The sequence below is a fragment of the Dama dama genome, chromosome 25, assembly GCF_033118175.1.
Source record: "Dama dama isolate Ldn47 chromosome 25, ASM3311817v1, whole genome shotgun sequence".
In the NCBI taxonomy this organism is placed as follows: Eukaryota; Metazoa; Chordata; class Mammalia; order Artiodactyla; family Cervidae; genus Dama; species Dama dama.
The window spans coordinates 12,440,004-12,457,434 of NC_083705.1; the positions used below are offsets into that span (position 1 = coordinate 12,440,004).

The window sequence follows — 17,431 nt, forward strand, 5'->3', positions numbered from 1 at the left end:
AAGAGTCGGACATGACTTAGTAACTGAACAACAACAGAAAGTGGAGGCACTCACCTCAGGCACAAAGGGGAATAAATACAATTCTAGAAACTCAAAATTAATGCCAAAGAAACCATGAACAAAATAGCAAATACAGACAGGATCAAGTCCTATACTTGGAGGGCTCAGCCTCATCGCCTCAGACTAATCCTGGCTCTGTCGGATCCTGCTTTTATTTTAAATAGCTGATAATCTGTTCATCGGGAATTTTTTTTTATTTTTGACCACGCCATGTGGCTGTGGGATCTTAGTTCTCCAGCCAGGGATTGAACCTGGGCCCTCGGCAGTAAAAGTGCAGAGTCTCACCGCTGGACTTTCAGGGAGTAACCTGTAATGAATATTTTACACTAATTTCTATTTTAAAACATTACATCAGAATATTATTTATCTTGATTTAGGAGTTTTATTGTACCTCCTTAAATTTTGTGCCCTAGGCAAGCTGTGTCATCACAGCCAGTGGCCCTAACTCCCACAGGCAGCCACTGGAGGCTTCCTGGAGTCACCACATGTCATGTCCAACACAGTCAAGTCTGGGCCCTGGGCTCTGCGGGCCCCGAAAAGCACCACGGGCCACCCCTAGAAGCAGCTCCTACCATTCCCACCTGGAGATCGGGAGCAGCCTGGATTGGCATCCCCTGCCCCAGGTTCCACCCTCCTCATTCCCATCCTTTCTCCTGAGGGCTCAGGAAAGAAAGTCTGGCCCAGCCTCCAAGTGTCTGGCTCCATGGGGGAGGCATGGGCTGCTCTCTAGGACTCAGATGCCCTGCCCCGCGGAAGGCCTCCCTTCCCTTGTTTCATGACCATTACCTCTTTGCCACTTCCCCTTCCAGCTGTTGGGGAAAGAGGGAGAAGAGGCACGTGGGTCCAAGTGAGGGAGCTACTCTTCTAGGAGAAGGGAGAGTCAGGCATGGAGGATGTGTGTGCACCCACACATCACTCAGCTCCCCGCCTGGTGACAGCATCTCAAGTTCCCCTAAGTCGCCATCCCTTCCCTCCTCCCTGCTCTCTTCCAGCTCAGGCTGCTAAGCTGGAGGGATGTCGAGGAAGTTGCCTGAGGCCACAAGACAAGGGCCTGCCTGGAGCCAAGCCCACGCAGAGGAAGGCAGAGCCCAAAATATGGAGAAGGGGCTCCTAATGGCACAGCTGGAGGATGCAGATCCAGACATCCCTGGACATGCACTTCTCAGGTATGTAAGCTCCTCCAAATTCCCTTTACTGCTGAGGTGAGGTTGAGCTGAGGTTTGATCATTTGCAGCTGAGAGGGCCCTCATCCTCCCAGGATGCCCTGCTTCCGCCCAGCACGTATTCACCTCCTTCTTCATCAGCTTGAGCTGCTCCTGGAACTTGGCATAGTCCCGCTCTTGCTCCAGGCGAATCCGCTTGGCCTCCTCCCGGCGGCGCACCGCATGGTCTTGCTCCATCTTCTCTACTTGTTGCTTTTGCTGACGCTCCAGGTTCTCCAGCTCTATGTCAAAGAACTTCTTCTTGGCCTAGAAAGAGCAGAAAAGGAAAGTCAGGAAAGTCACCTAGGAGGGAGATGGGGAAAGCCCAGAGGCTGTGCTCACACCTGGGCTTGAATCCCAGCTCTACTACCTCACTGTGTGACCTGAGACAAGTCACCTAACCTCTCTGAGTCAGTTTCCTCAGGTGCAAAACAAAGACCAGACCATCTGCCTCGCAGCGTTGTTGCATGGGGCTCAGTAAAGGTTACGTCCCCTCTAGAGGTCCTCCTGTGTGACTGCATGCGATACTGCGTTTACAAGTCAGTGCCTAAGGACATCAGGAAACCAGGGGAACTGGGAAACTGTTGCGATTTACTCTCCATGGCCAATCATCCTCACTTGGCGACCTCTACTTAAAGAAAATAAGGAGGCAAGAAGCCCTCTGGGGACCCATCTTTTCTCACACTCACGTTGATTTCTTGTTCAAAACGCTTATGCATTTGCTCCAGCTGCAGCTCATGCTTGCTGCTCAGTTGGGTTTGATTCCGATGTTCTTCTTTCTGGAGCAGCCGAAGCTCCCGGAGTTCCTGGCGCCTGAAGGGTAGAAGGATGTGGACATTCCAGTCAGAAAGTATCCTCAATGATCACATAAGTCATAGCTAAGGACACGGAAGGCGGGGGCATGGTGAGGCATCACATGGTCCGGGACAGAGGCAGGACGAGAACTTAGAACTCACATTTTATTTGACAGTGATTGACAGGCAACACATTAATAATCTGAGTATATAAAGAGTGCTTACAAATCAATAAGAAAAACAGGAATATCCTAATTTTAAAAAGTGGCACAGAGCATGAACAGACATAAAACAAGACAAAAAGAAAATTTAAATCATCTATATGGATATGAAATTCAGATTAAAAAACAAATACCATTTTCATTAAATAGGTAAGAATATAGGGGAAATTGATACTTTCCTATATTGCTGATATGTACAAATCGACACATTTCTGGAGGACAATTTGTCAGTAAGGTATGCTTCTGACATAGTTCCACTTCTGGATAGTGATTCTAAAGAGATATTCATAGATATACAGCAAAACTGAATAAGGATATTCACCCACTCAAATATTCTTGCCAGGAAAATCCCATGGACAGAGGACCCTGGCAGGCTATAGTCCATGGGGTCACAAGAGTCGGACACAACAGTGACTAAACCACCACCACCATTCATAACCATGCTATTTATACTAGTACAAAATTGGAAACAACTTATATGTCTGTCAATATAGATCTAATTAAATAAAATATGTCTGATATAATTTTATTCAACCATTAAAAATTAATTTCTAGAAGGTATCAAATTACATGGGGAAAAAAATCTATGAAAAATGCAGCAATTCTTTATAAACAGATAGGGACTGATCTCTAAATGAAAAAAGTAAGCTATTAAAGAGTGGGTCTATTATGCTACTGACCATCTGGTTGAAAAACAAGAAGGACCATATATGTGTGTGCAAATGGGCCTGTGCAAGTTTACTTTCCTATTTAAACATTGAGTGTTTCTGGAAGGATTACACTGTAAAATATTAACACAAAGAAGGGAACTGGGTGGCTGGCAGAAAAGTGAGTGAGGGAGATGTTTCACTGTTCACCCTCTTTTCCTTTTTCAGTCTTGAACCATGATATTATATTACCTATTCAAAATGTAAACACAATAAAAATTTGACCCAGACCACACAGTGTACCTTAACTTTGGAACATATTTATTGTCAATGTGTGCATGAGTGACACACAGAACATTACTGGTGGCATGCATGCACGCTTAGTCGTGTCTGACTTCTTGCGATCCCCTGGACTACAGCCCACCAGGCTCCTCTCTCCGTGGGATTTTCCCAGCACGAAAACTGGAGTGCGTTGCCATTTCCTCCTCCAGGGGATCTTCCTGACCCAGGGATTGAACCTGAGTCTCCTGTGCTTCCTTCACTGGCAGGCAGATTCTTTACTACTGAGTCACCTGGGAAGCCCACTTGCGGGATAAAGCCCACCTACCACGCTTCTTTCTGAGCAAGTCCATTAAAAATTGGTATGTATCTTTTATATAATCAGAAAAGAAATTAAAATGATGGCAGAAGACTCGGGCCTCCTGGAGGGGAACGGGGACCGCTTGGCAGCCTGTACTCTGCTCTAGCCCAGCATCTGCAGGCTGCCCCGTGGCCACCCCCACCGCGGGCCTGCCTCACGGCTCTGAGCGGGCAGAGCTCCCCAGGAACTGCCCACCAGCAGCTGCAGGAGGGGAGGCCTCCCGCTCCAGGGGTCAGAGAGGCCGCGTGTGAATCTTAGCTCAGCTCACTTTCCAGCCAGGCGCCCTCAGGCAGTGGCTCAGGCTTTGCAGGCTCTTTCTCCGCTGCATCTGTAAAATGGGGAGATAATCTCTTCCTCACAGGTTCTTTAAGGTTAAATGAGGTGATACCTGCAGTGCCTGTCTGACACATGGCAACTACTCCCCAAGTGGTAACTTCTCGAATGGTAATGAGGAAGAAGAGGCAAAGGCCGCCCAGTCTCTGGGAAAAGCCAGAGACACTTTTTACAGCTGTGTAGGGAAGCGTCTCTGGGAGCCTCTGCATTTCGGGAAGAGAGGAGGCAGGAGGCGATTTCTGAGAGCGTAAACAAAGACATGGAAATCCTGACACAAGAGGAACTAAGGCTCAGAGAGCAACTGACAAAAAACAAGCAGAGTAAGGTAAGCAACCGGCTTCTGACATGACCTCCTGACCCACTGGCGTCCTCACAAGGGAAAGGCAGGCCGAGACAGGCTCAAGAAGGAAAGAATCAGCTCCAGGAACTTCAGGGAAAACCAGAAAGAACTCTGACCCAGCAGCTGCAACCTGCACGAGTGACTATTCGGTGATCCTGTTCCAAAGCCTACATGGGACCCAAGCCTCCCGAAGTGCTAGGACCCAGGTTCAACCAGGGACGCGACAGAGTCTGACAGCCCGCAGCCCGGCCGGACTCACGGGGCCTTCAGACCACAGCAGGGAAACAAGAAAAGTCTCCTCCTTTGCGAGCACCTCTTCTCCACCTCGGCAAAACTCACCTTTGAAAGCTGGGCAGCACCCGCTCCTCTGCTGAGGAGGGAGGTGGGGGTCCCGCCTCAGGGTCACTTTCAGATGGGGTGCGGTGGAGTTGGAATTTCAACCCCAGAAACCCGAACTGCCCAGAGGGGAGAGGACAGAAAGGAAATCCAGCCCCTGAGCGTGGAAGCCCGAGCAGTGACCATGAGAACAGAAGGCAGTGTTTTCAGCCGAAAGCAACCACGACCACCCCTCCCCTGGCCCCGAGCCTCCCCAGCACACACAGAGGAGGCCACCTGATGCAAACAGCTGACTTACTGGAAAAACTGATGCTGCGAAAGATTGAAGGCAAAAGGAGGAGGGGGTAGCAGAGGATGAGATGATTACATGGCATCACTGACTCAATAGACATGAATTTGAGCAAACTCCGAGAGATAGCGAAAGACAGGGAAGCCTGGCGTGCTGCAGTCCATGGGGTCGCAAAGAGTCGGACACGACGGAGCGACTGAAACAACAAGTAACCTCAGCAGTGAAAAGTCCACCTGTCATCCCCCTGGCTTCGAGAGGGGAAACGTGCCCCTAGGCATCCAAAACTCCTCCTCTTTGGCTTCGGAATGTCTGTGCTTTTCTTAAGATAAGAATGTGTTTGGCAGTTCTATTTCCAGTTTTTTAAGAAATCTCCACACTGTTTTCCATAGCGGCTGTACTAGTTTGCATTCCCACCAACAGTGTAAGAGGGTTCCCTTTTCTCCACACCCTCTCCAGCATTTATTGCTTGTAGACTTTTGGATAGCAGCCATCCTGACTGGCGTGTAATGGTACCTCATTGTGGTTTTGATTTGCATTTCTCTAATAATGAGTGATGTTGAGCATCTTTTCATGTGTTTGTTAGCCATCTGTATGTCTTCTTTGGAGAAATGTCTGTTTAGTTCTTTGGCCCATTTTTTGATTGGGTCATTTATTTTTCTGGAATTGAGCTGCAGGAGTTGCTTGTATATTTTTGAGATTAATCCTTTGTCTGTTTCTTCATTTGCTATTATTTTCTCCCAATCTGAGGGCTGTCTTTTCACCTTACTTATAGTTTCCTTTGTAGTGCAAAAGCTTTTAAGTTTCATTAGGTCCCATTTGTTTAGTTTTGCTTTTATTTCCAATATTCTGGGAGGTGGGTCATAGAGGATCTTGCTTTGATTTATGTCGTATGACCCAGCAATCCCACTTCTGGGCATACACACTGAGGAAACCAGATCTGAAAGAGACACGTGCACCCCAATGTTCATCGCAGCACTGTTTATAATAGCCAGGACATGGAAGCAACCTAGATGCCCATCAGCAGATGAATGGATAAGGAAGCTGTGGTACATATACACCATGGAATATTACTCAGCCATTAAAAAGAATTCATTTGAACCAGTCCTAATGAGATGGATGAAGCTGGAGCCCCTTATACAGAGTGAAGTAAGCCAGAAAGATAAAGAACATTACAGCATACTGACACATGTATATGGAATTTAGAAAGGTGATAACGATAACCCTATATGCAGAACAGAAAAAGAGACACAGAAATACAGAACAGACTTTTGAACTTTGTGGGAGAATGTGAGGGTAGGATATTTCAAAAGAACAGCATGTATACTATCTATGGTGAAACAGATCACCAGCCCAGGTGGGATGCACGAGACAAGTGCTCCGGCCTGGTGCACTGGGAAGACCCAGAGGAATCGGGTGGAGAGGGAGGTGGGAGGGGGGATCGGGATTGGGAATACATGTAAATCCATGGCTGATTCATATCAATGTATGACAAAACCCACTGGAAAAAAAATAATAATAATAATAAAAAAAAAAAATCTGAGAGAATCAAAAAAAAAAAAAAAAAGAATGTGTTTGATGTTTCAGAGGTGTCCTCCAAGCCAGTCATGAATTGTTCCAGCAAAGCCCTGGCCTCAAGGCAGCTTCGTGGCTCTGGGGCCTCCCTCTCTAGCTGCTAAGCCCCCACCTCCATCCCCGGGAAGCCCCCCAGAAAGCTTCCTGGTCCAGCGGAAGCTGGTAGACTTCTCACAGACAGATCTCACTGGGTGACCTGAGGCAAGTAAGTTCCCACCAAGAAACGCTGTTTCCTCATCTACAGAACGGCTGAAGTAGGGTCTCCCTGGGGAGGGCTGTCAGGGCGCCTGAGTGCCTTAAGATTGCAAAGATGACTCGGTGCAAACAGCTCTGCCTCACACCCTCCTGCCCACACCAACCCCTCCCATCTCCAGCTTTGCCTCCAGAATGCATGCTGAACCCAAGCTGTCCCGCCACACCCGCCCTCTGTCTGGCCACTGTCCCGGCCAGGGTCTCCCTGGATCCCTGCTTCAGTCCTGCCCCAGGACTGGATGACAGCAGGGCTGGGTGGCCCAGACTCGGATGACACCAGGGCTGGCTTTTAGAAGGGACATCACAGCTCGTCACTCTCCAGATGCTTCATTCCAGTTGTTTTTGTTGTTGTTGAATCGCTAAGTCGTATCCGACTCTTTACAACCCCATGGACTGCAGCACACCAGGCTTCCCTGTCCTTAACCATTTTCTGGAGCTTGCTCAAACTCATCCATTGAGTCGGTGATGCCATCCAACCATCTCATCCTCTGTTGTCCCCTTCTCCTCTTGCCCTCAATCTTTCCCAGCATCAGGATCTTTTCCAATGAGTCGGCTCTTCACATCAGGTGGCCAAAGTATTGGCGCTTCAGCATCAGTCCCTCCACTGGGGATGAAATCTACGTTTCTCCACCCCTGCCCGTGGACTGACGTGACCTGGACCCTGTGGGCCCTGGGAACGACTCCGCATCCTCTCCCTCCAGCCCCGCACTCCAGCTCCTCCCTCTCAGGTCCCTGAACAAGCCTGGGCTTAGCAGTTCCTGCCACGCTCTCCCGGCTGTGCCACTGGCCGGCTCCTCTCAACCCGCTGCTCTGCTCAGGGATTTCCCGCCAGGCAAGGCCCCCCACCCCTAGCCCAGTGGCCACTCTCCCATCAGCCTTCACAGCATGTACTATGGCTGGGAATTATCTTGAATGCTGTTTGCTGGCCCATGAGGGTTCTACCCCAGCCACAGCCTCCATTATCTGGGTCATCCGTGTGTCCCCCAACCTGGGGAGGGGGTGTGGATATGTCGGTGAACAGACGGCTGGCTAGCTGGAGGGGAGGCTGGAGGATAGGCGTGGATAGGGAGCTGAGTGGGTGCGTAGGTGATGGGTGGGTGGGCGACAAGAAGGATGGGCTACAGGATAGAGGAACGGGTGTGTGGATGGATGGATGAATGAGTAAGTGGGTAGAGGGATGGGCTGATGAGTGGACATGTAAGTGGAGGGGGAGGGAAGTGGATGAAGAGGTGGGTGAGTATATGGAGGAGGGAAGTGAGTTAGGGAATACAGGGTCTCAGGCAAAGCCAGATTCTTTTAGTGTCCCTGATTCCACACTTAATGCTGTAGACAGACAGACAGCTCTTTTTTTGGCAGCATAGCAGGTGAGATCTTAGTTCCCTGACCATGGATTGAATCTGTGCCGCCTACAGTTGGAGCACAGAGCCCGAAACACTGGACTACCAGGGAAGTCTCAGACAGACAGATCTTGCACCAGAAAGACCCACATCTACCATCTCATCCCTGCCCTGTTACAGGCATCGGCAGCCCCTTCCAGCCTCACCTGAGGAATCGCATCTCCTCATCCTTCTTCTCATCCTCACTGATGATCTTGGAGGTGGTAATGCTCACCTCCACGCCGTCCACCACAAACTTGCGTGTCCTCTTCAGGGTCTTATTGTGCAGCCTTGAGTCCTGGCCAGGGAAGATCATTAGGCAAAGCTCAGTATTACAGCCATGAATCCATGGGTGGCCCAGTCTCAGCCCCGACCAGGAAGGAGGTGACTGTCCATGGTCCCCCGCTTGCCTCAAGCTTCTCAACCTGGAGGCCTGAGTCTGTGAGGTTAGGCCCCCTCCTCTCCCTGACCTCACCCTTCGGACACTGCCCAGCCCCTGCCTGCTGACTGCCGGCACCCTCTCACGCACAGGTCGCAGCATCCCAGCAAACTGGGTTCCGACTCTCCTTCTACACCTACTGGCCCTGTGACCCTGGGCAAGCCCCTTGTGCTGCCCAAGCCGCAGCCTCCTCAGCCTGTCAGAGGAGAGGAGCAGCATTGCTTGCCTCCCAGGCTTGTTCTGAAGATGCAACGAATCAGGGGCGGATGGAATTCAATAGCACTCGGGTCATGAGAAGGGTCCAACACTTGGCATTTATTTCTGACAGTTACTGTTGCAGACCACTCCTCTCTTATCTTCAATGCCAAAATCCAAGGAGCCTGGAAAACCAGAGTTCAGAACTATGTTGGCAGCCAAACCTAACCTGACCTGACCTCCACAGAAGGCCACACCCCTCTGGAGCCACCATGAAATTACTCATATCTTTGTCTTTACCTTTTCCTATGAATAATCATGCCCCTCTCCTGTGATCGCGTACACAGTGCTGCCAGAACTCCTGGAGGCATTTAAATACTCTTTGAACGTTCTCCATCCTGACTGGGGTGAGCCTATGGATCTGCACTGGAGTCTTCACGGCATCTCCATCTCCAATTCCTCCCCTAGCTTCCGAGGCCCCTCCTGGTGGAGCCCAGCCTGGCCTTTCTAGCATCTCCCTACGGCAGCCCCTCCTGGGCACCAGGACTCAGGATGAGTCAGACCAGCAACCAGGAACAGGCTAGCTGGAGGTGGCGAGGGAGAAAGGCCTGGGGTCCCGGTCACAGGGCCCTGCAAGGGGTAAGAGACTCCCGGTGAAGCCAAGGGCGCTGACGCAGCCAGGCGCTCTTATCAGAGCAGCTGTGTTCCCTGACTCACTGCCAGCTCACCAGTAAAGGGATGCTCTCAACACCCTCGAGGAGAGGTGAGGTGGATCAGACTTTAAAAAAAAAAAAATTTTTTTTTTTCCTAACCCTTAGTGTCTTTTCAAGAAGGGAAGGGACAGAAACCCTGTCCTAAGGGCCCCAATGCTTCTTACTCCTAAAAGCTGCTGCCCTCTCTGCTCGCCCTGTTCTATTTGTCTGATTTTCTCACTTTAAAAAATTAGCTCTTAGTTTTGTGCTTGTTCTTAATGTACTAGCTTTAAATGTAATATGATCTAATCTATTCAATTTTTTGGTGTGATTTCTCTCCCCCACTCCACCCCACCCCCCAAAAAGAAAAAAAGAAATGCGCTTTCTTTCTGTTCCCAAAGCTAACTGCAATAGTTGGGTGCTTCTCCTTTTCCCTTCTTTCATTTGGCCAATATTTTTGAGTCTGTGCTGTGTGGTTTTCAAACAAAAGGTTACAAAACATTTCCTAACTTCAGCCTTAGTTGGGGGTGAGGTTCTTGGGGTGGCCAATCAGGTGACCAAAGGTGAGTTCACGAACATCTCATGATTTGTGGGAGCGGGCCGGGGAAGGTCAGGCCTTCCTGAGGACAAAGAGGCCACAGCACCCACCATCAGGACGCCGTGACACGCGGGATTCAGAGTGCAGAGTCTGGAGTCTGACCAGCTCCCCACCTCCCACCTGAGCCTCTGCTTGCTGGGCTGGACTCGGCGATATGGTTCCTTTGAAGCATTCTGCAGTGCGGGCCTCACGTTGAGCTCTCAAGCGCAGTGGCCAGGGTCACTCACAGTGCCGCTCCCCCTCGGAACAGCCACGAGCCCACTCCCTTTCGCTGAATCCATCAGCAAATGGACTGCATAGCTGATCCACAAGTCAGAGAGCTTTCACTTCTAGAATCCTCTCTCCCTAATTTGACCAAGGCCTTTAACCAAACCCAATTTAAACAGAACCCCAAACTGAAATTAAAACCCAAACCTACTGCCTGACACGACTTAACCCCAGACTGAACTCAAGATATTTGGAGGATTAAACAGTGACTCAAACAAAGAGCTCCTAAGAAAGAGAAATCTCATGAACCACTTAAAATGCAAGGCAGGCACTGGACGCTCTCACAACCCAACACTGAGCAGCAACACTTCTGCAGAACGTCTGCCCCGAGCCCGTGCGCAAGAGGTGCGGTTACCTTGATGGACAGACAGCCTGACTCCTTGTTCATGGACAGGTCTGCTGACAGGGAGGTGCCAAAGTCCGTGCTCCCAGAGGTGGAGATGCTGCCACAATCCGAGTCCCTCTTGGCAAGGCTCCGCGACCCCGGGGCGGGGAGCTCCAGACTGCCATTGGTCAGCTCGCCGCCCAAGGTCTCCAGGGCGCTGCTGTTGGGACGGCTCTGGCTGGCTTTCTGGGACCTGCTGGCCGCTGGACTGAGGTCTCCACTCTGGTCAGCAGCTGGCTGCTCCTCGGACACCTGAATTCTGGCTCCCATGGACACCGGTCGGAACTTCCGAAGGGGCACGGGCACCGCTGGGCCATTCTCATTTCCAGGGGCCACATCCGGGGGGCTGGTGGGGAGGGCCACATCCCCAGCAGGTTCGCTGGGCCCATTCACATCGTCCTGAGGCTGGCTGGGAGGTGGCGTGGTAAAAGGTGATTCTTTGAGAAGTTTGTCCGCATCGAGGCTCAGCTGACTCACCTCGGAGGAGTCTCGAGTGTGGTTCCCCAGAGGCTAGGAAAAAACAGACAGTCAAGGCCATGGTCCTATGTGTCTGAGGCAAGAGTCAGAGACGCAGTGAGTCTGGGCAGTCAGATATCCACAAGGTTTGGAAGAGGGCCAGGGAGGCCTCATAGGCACCCTGCTAGTGAGCCACAGGCCTCCCCACTCCCTGCTGCCCAACCAACAATAAAATTACCACTTGCTTTCAGGAACAGGTATTCCTCCTAGGAGTGGAGGCAACTGCGGCCAGCTAGACAGCTCGAGCCCTGTCTAAAGGGGCAGCAGCTACCATGCTCTAGTCAATCATGACAGCCCGCGAAAAACAGGTCCCCTAAGCCCAGACCTTCAAACTTTTCAAGACAAGCTGGAACCTGGAGTTTCACATGCCATCTCCCAATTTTTAGATGGCAACTAATTCAGATTTTTAAAAAGTCACAGAAAGGCCAAGCCAAACTAATCCAGAGGCTAGATTTTAGTCTATTAACCACTATGTTTTCCATGTTTTGTTTTTGTTTTTTAGAGCTTTTGGGGGGTAAAAGTACTGAAAATGTTGCTATTGTGAAACAGAACAAGGATTTCTGCAGATGAAACATAAACATTCCTCTTAATGAATAAAGTGAGCACCCACGTAGCCACCTTCCAGGTCAAGAGTGGGACACATCCCAGCCCTGGGACCCTCCCCTTGTCCAGGAGGGTCTCCCTGTGTCCAGCCTCCCCTTGACACTGTCCTGACCTTTATCTCTGAGTGTTATAGGTTAGTTACAGGATTCGCACACCAGCTCCAGCTCCTCCCAGCAATGAATTACACTTGAGGAAGTACTATATCATCCTTCCCCAACAGACAGGTCTGGACAAGCCTCGCTAGGTCCACAGTACCATCTGGACAGTAAGTCTCACCTCCTGGAGGAATCTGTCCCCAAATGACTAGACCATGGATCCAAAAGTGGTAGTTCAGGGCAGAATCCAGCCCACAGATGTGTTTTGTTTGGCTCAAATGTTTTGTAAAAATTTAAATTAGCTTTAAGGCTCCCTGGTGGCTCAGAGGGCAAAGTATCTGCTGGCAGTGCAGGAGACTCGATTTCAGGCCCTGGGTTGGGAAGATCCCCTGAAGAAGGGAATGGCAACCCACTCCAGTATCCTTGCCTGGAGAACCCCCATGGACAGAGAAGCCTGGTGGGCTACAGTCCATAGCACTGCAGAGTTGGACACGACTGAGTGGCTAACACAAACGTTTTATAGAAGTTTAAACTGCTTTAATTTAAATTTACACTCAGCCAAGAGCTGAAGCTGCAGATGGGTTACAAGGGTGCCAAGACATGGGTCCCCTGGGCACTCGCGATGGCCAGACGGGGTCTGGGGTGCTCGGAGCCCCTCAGCCTGTTGCCTCTGATCACAGGCAGTCTTTCCGTGCATTGAGCCCACCGTGTGCTACACACATCCTCATTCTATACGTGAGTCACACGGGGAGCAGGCTGGGAGCAAAAGGAGTCAACTAGCAACTTTTAAAAACTGGAAGATCCCACAGAGAAGTCTGATTCCTGGTCATCCCTGAAAATTACAGGATCTGGCCAACACACCCTGCTGCCTCAGCCTGGCCCTTCTGCTGTCTTACGTAACCGGTGGCGTGGGAGCCTGTGACCTCTGAGCCGGGAAAGAACAGAAAGGAAGCTCTCCTGCGCCTCCTGGGTGCCCTTCCGCCCCAGCTGACGCTGCAGGGACCCCATCCCTCCCCCGTGCTCCCCAGCACCCCTGATGTCCTTACAGAGGCAGCCTCCACCGCATCCTCCTCATCCCCCTCATCTCGGCCGTCTTCAATCTCCTCCATGACTTCAGCCTTGGCCTCGGCCACCAGCTCCCGCAGGGCCTTGTTGCTGGTGACGCTGCTGACGAAGGGATGCTGAGAGGGGCAAGACAGCTGGGTGAGAATCACAGTGGGCGAGGGCAGCGGTGGTGAAGAGGGGCAGCCAAGGCCGGGGGAGGCGATCCCCCAGGCAGAGAAGGCTGGCAGCATCCCTCAGGGAAATGCGACCTTGAACCCAGAGGCAGCTCAGAAAGTCCTGTGTGTGGTGAAGGAGGGCAAACGCCATCTCTGCTGCTCACTAGTTGTGTGACCGTGAGGTCCCTTTCCCTCTCTGAGCTGCGGGCTCCTCACCTCTGCACGGAGAAAATTATACCAAACCCACAGGGATGGCATGAGATCATGCCATGAGATCATGCATGAGATCAAGCACAGACAGGAGCTTAGCCCAAAGTGGGAGCAAAAAACAATGCTTCAAGATGGTTACTTGTGTATTTGTTTATTTATTTTTTATTTTTTTTGGCCATGCCATGTGGCTTGTGGGATCTCAGTTCCCTGACTTGGGAATGACCTGGGCCCTCAGCAGTGAATGCATGGAATCTTAACCACTGGGCCACAGGGAATTTCCTGTTAATTTACTTCTTAAAAAGATAAGATGTAGAATATTTAAAAATATTGGCTTCCCTGGTGGCTCAGTCAGTAAAGAATTGCCTGCAATGCAGGAGAGACTGCCGGCAATGCAAGAAACCCAGTATAATATCTAGTATGTACATACATAGTATAATATATAAAATATAGTATGTACATACAGTATAAAATATAGTGTGTACATACATATACACACATATACTTTATTGAGGAATTACACACAGAGAAGTTCACAAATCATTAAGCTCAGTGACTTTTTCCATATATAAAGACTCAGTATAACCACCACCCAGCTCAAGATACAGAATATTTCCATCACTTCAGCAAGGTCCCCGTCGCCCTTGCAGTCAAACCCATTGCCCTCAGCTGTCCAGCTCCAGAGACTAGTTTTGATTGTTATTTAACTCCATCTGAACAGAATCCCAAAATATGTAGTCTTTTGTGTTGGCTTTCTTCACTCAATACAACTAAGCTGAGACTGTGGGATCCCCCTACCTTGTTGCATGTCAGTAAACTATTCCTTTTTTAACTTTTTAAAAACTTATTTTTATTTATTTTTTAAAGTTTTGTGGCCACACCACGTGGTATGCAGGATCTTGGTTCTCCAACCAGGGATCAAACACATGCCCCCTGCAATGGAAGCAAGGATTCTTAACCACTGGAATGACTTCCAGGGAAGTCCAATTGTTCCTTTTTTATTACTGTGCAGTATTCTATCACGTGACAATGGCACAGCTGTTTATTCTTTCTGCAGCTGATGGACACTTATGTTTTAATAAAGCTGCTATGAAAATGCTTGTATAGGTTTTGGGTGTTTGCAAAATCTTGAGGCCAAGTAGTATATGTTGTATTCTGAGGCATTTACACAAATGTCACACCTCTAAAAAGTGAAAGTTATTTCATGGTCCTTGGAATACACCCAAGCTTTTAAGGCCTCAGTAGATGGTAAATGAGCTTGCAGATCTCCCTACTGCAAGTCTGCCCTGCATCAGGGTGTAGAAAGGGGTGTGGGATTCCTCGATTCCCCACACTCACCCAGGGCCGCTTAGAAAGGCACACTGGCTCCTGGTGGTCCCTGGCTAAGCCTCCACTCTCCCAAAGCAGGGGGCCAGGTTCGACCCCCAGTCAGGGAACTAGGTTCCGCATAACACAACTAAAGGCCCGGCACAGCCAAACAAATAATTTTTTTTTTTTTAAAAAGAAAGGCATGTTACGGGTGGTCATTAAGTTAGAATTTGCTCATTTGAAATTTTCAGGAAGGTTCCAATGAAATTCGGTGTTTTTACTATCAGAAAATTTATCAGTGGAGGAACAGTGTGAACAGGATTGCAGGGTAGTATCTAAACGACTAAAGAGAATAAATTGTCTAGCACCTTGAAAACACATTCACAACAGATAGGTCCACTGAAGATCATTCTTATCTGCTTATTCGTTCTTATCTGTTTAGTTCATTTGTGAAAGGCCAGAAGCAATACCTGTTCACCTGGGCACCTGAGCCTGCACACCAGAAAGCAATGCAGCTCACCCCTGTTAGAGAGCTGTCGTTCAGACCGCCCTAAACCAGCTGGGCTTCCTCTAGTTAGTACCAACTAGGAAAGGCGTGAAGAACTGCATTTCTCATCCTTCTCTCCCACTCCCCTCTTCATTCGTCAATTCACACCTCAGTGTTGAGGCCAGCAATGTGCCAGGTGCTGAAATAAGGCCAAACAAGCAGACAGGCAAGGCCCTCGGCCTCGGGAAAGAAGATGGGCATGATACCAAATGACAAGAACATTTCTCAGATCAGGTGAGAGGACAGCACGAGGCTGGAGGAACACGGGCCGGGGGTGCTGGAGGGGGGAGGAGTTTGCTTAGGTCAGAGGGGCCTCCTTGGCAGGGGACACTCAAGTTGAGACCTGAGGGGACATAAAGGGGTGGACCAGGGCAAGATCTGGGCACAGAGAATTCCAGGCAGGAGCATAAGCAAGTACAAAGGCTGCAGCAAAGCAGTGCTATAAACAGGGGCCCTTCAGAGCTGCCACTCCGGCAGCCAAGTGGCTCTGAAAGGTCTTGAACTGGATGTTAATAAGAGTGTACTAACTGTGGGAAGCAGGAGAGTATAGCAGTGAACATGGCAGGCTCTACACTTGAGACCAGGCTGCCTGGGCTAAAATCCCACTTCCAACAACTCAGACAAGTCATTCAACCTCTTTGAGCCTTAGTTTGCTCATCCGTACCCCATAGTACGGATGTTCTAAGCATTGTAGTGAGAGCTCAAAATATGGCCCAAAAAATCATCTGCATAATCATCACCATTACCATCATCCTCATCACCAGCATCACCACCATCACCAACATCATCACCACCATCACCACCACCACCATCAGCACCACCACAACCATCACCACCATCACCACCAGCATCACCACCACCATCACCATCACATCACCACAACCATCACCACCATTGTCACCACCACCACCATCACCACCACCACCACCATCACCACCATCACCACCACCATCACCACCACAACCATCACCACCATCACGACCATCGTCACCACCACCATCACCACCACCACCACCACCACCACCATCACATCACCACAACCATCACCACCATCACCACCATTGTCACCACCACCACCATCATAACCACCATCACCACCACCACCATCATAACCACCATCACCATCACCACCACCACCAGCATGACTACTAACACCACTGTCATCATCACCACCATCAGCACCCCTACCACCATTATTATCATCACCGGCATCAGAAGAACCACAATCAGAGGAGCCTGTTGGCACCAGTCTGCACTCCCAGCCATTTCCATTCCCCGCTGCGTCCCCACAGAGCACATGTGTTTCAGAACTGAGGATGAGAATCAGATCCCAAATGTTCCCAAGCTTCACATTGCACAACCTCACACATGTGAACTTGAGCAAGAAGCCACGGGACACTTCACTGCAGTGGCTGAAGCAGATGCGGCACAAACAAATAATGCCGACACAGGCTTCTGGAAATACCAGGTTTTCATCAAGCCACATCACATATTGACCAAATTAGTGGTTCTTCAGCTTGGCCAGAAGCTGTGCTTTCTTGAGGCTGAACATCTGCTCCATGGCCTCCCTTGAGTACCCTGGGGTCTTTAGGAAGTGGAGGGGGGACCGTGGGAAAGAAGGCTTCTGAGGAGGGGCAGGTGAGCAGGGCCACTCCCCTGGACCCCAAGCTCCTGGAGTCCCCGGGCAAGCAAGGCTGGCAGGCGGAGGAGCAGGCCCTCCTGTCAGATGAGGCCCAGAAGACTGTTCCGTAAACGGCTCTGGACACAGGGCACAGACACCTCCCCCACTGACTCAGCTGTTACCTCCGGGATGTGTTTAAAAGGATGTTCCAACTGCCAAGGCCCACGAGAGACAAAGTGCAGCCCAAGAAGGTGTGGGACCTTCCCCGGCAGCCAGCACACTGCGCGCCACCTGGGGACAGGCTCGTCTGGGCACAGGGTCCCTGGGAAGGCGCTCAGGTGCCCCCGAGAAAGACCCGGATCAGACGGGCCTCAGCAGCCTGCTCCTTCAGGATGAGGACCGCTGTTTCATGCTGTCTCTGAGGCGAGCTCCATGATGCTGCAGAGCTTACCGACTGGCAGCCAGCGTCCAGCCAGGACTCTCCTGCCATCTCCAGTCAACCTTCCAAGAAGTTGAGCCTAGTTTTCCTCTGTATACTTAAAAGTCATCAGCCGGGAACTTCCCTGGTGCAGGGGTTAAGACTCTGCCTTTAATATAGGCAGCAGGGGTTATATGCCTGGTCAGGGAACTAAGATCTCATATGCCACACAGTGTGACCAAATAAAAAAAGAAAATT

The 17,431-nt window shown here is 50.3% G+C and overlaps 1 protein-coding gene across 1 annotated transcript in view; it reads right to left on the reverse strand.

Annotated features, from left to right (window-relative positions):
* Positions 1-17,431, reverse strand: part of STK10 (serine/threonine kinase 10) — a 122,719-nt gene that overhangs the window by 25,586 nt on the left and 79,702 nt on the right. Inside the window, exons 8-12 of the mRNA XM_061129457.1 lie at positions 12,899-13,033; positions 10,609-11,148; positions 8,230-8,360; positions 1,952-2,075; positions 1,350-1,529 (exon numbers count right to left, since the gene is read on the reverse strand). Coding sequence (XP_060985440.1) covers positions 1,350-1,529; positions 1,952-2,075; positions 8,230-8,360; positions 10,609-11,148; positions 12,899-13,033 — 1,110 coding nt within the window. The remainder of the gene's footprint in view (positions 1-1,349; positions 1,530-1,951; positions 2,076-8,229; positions 8,361-10,608; positions 11,149-12,898; positions 13,034-17,431) is intronic.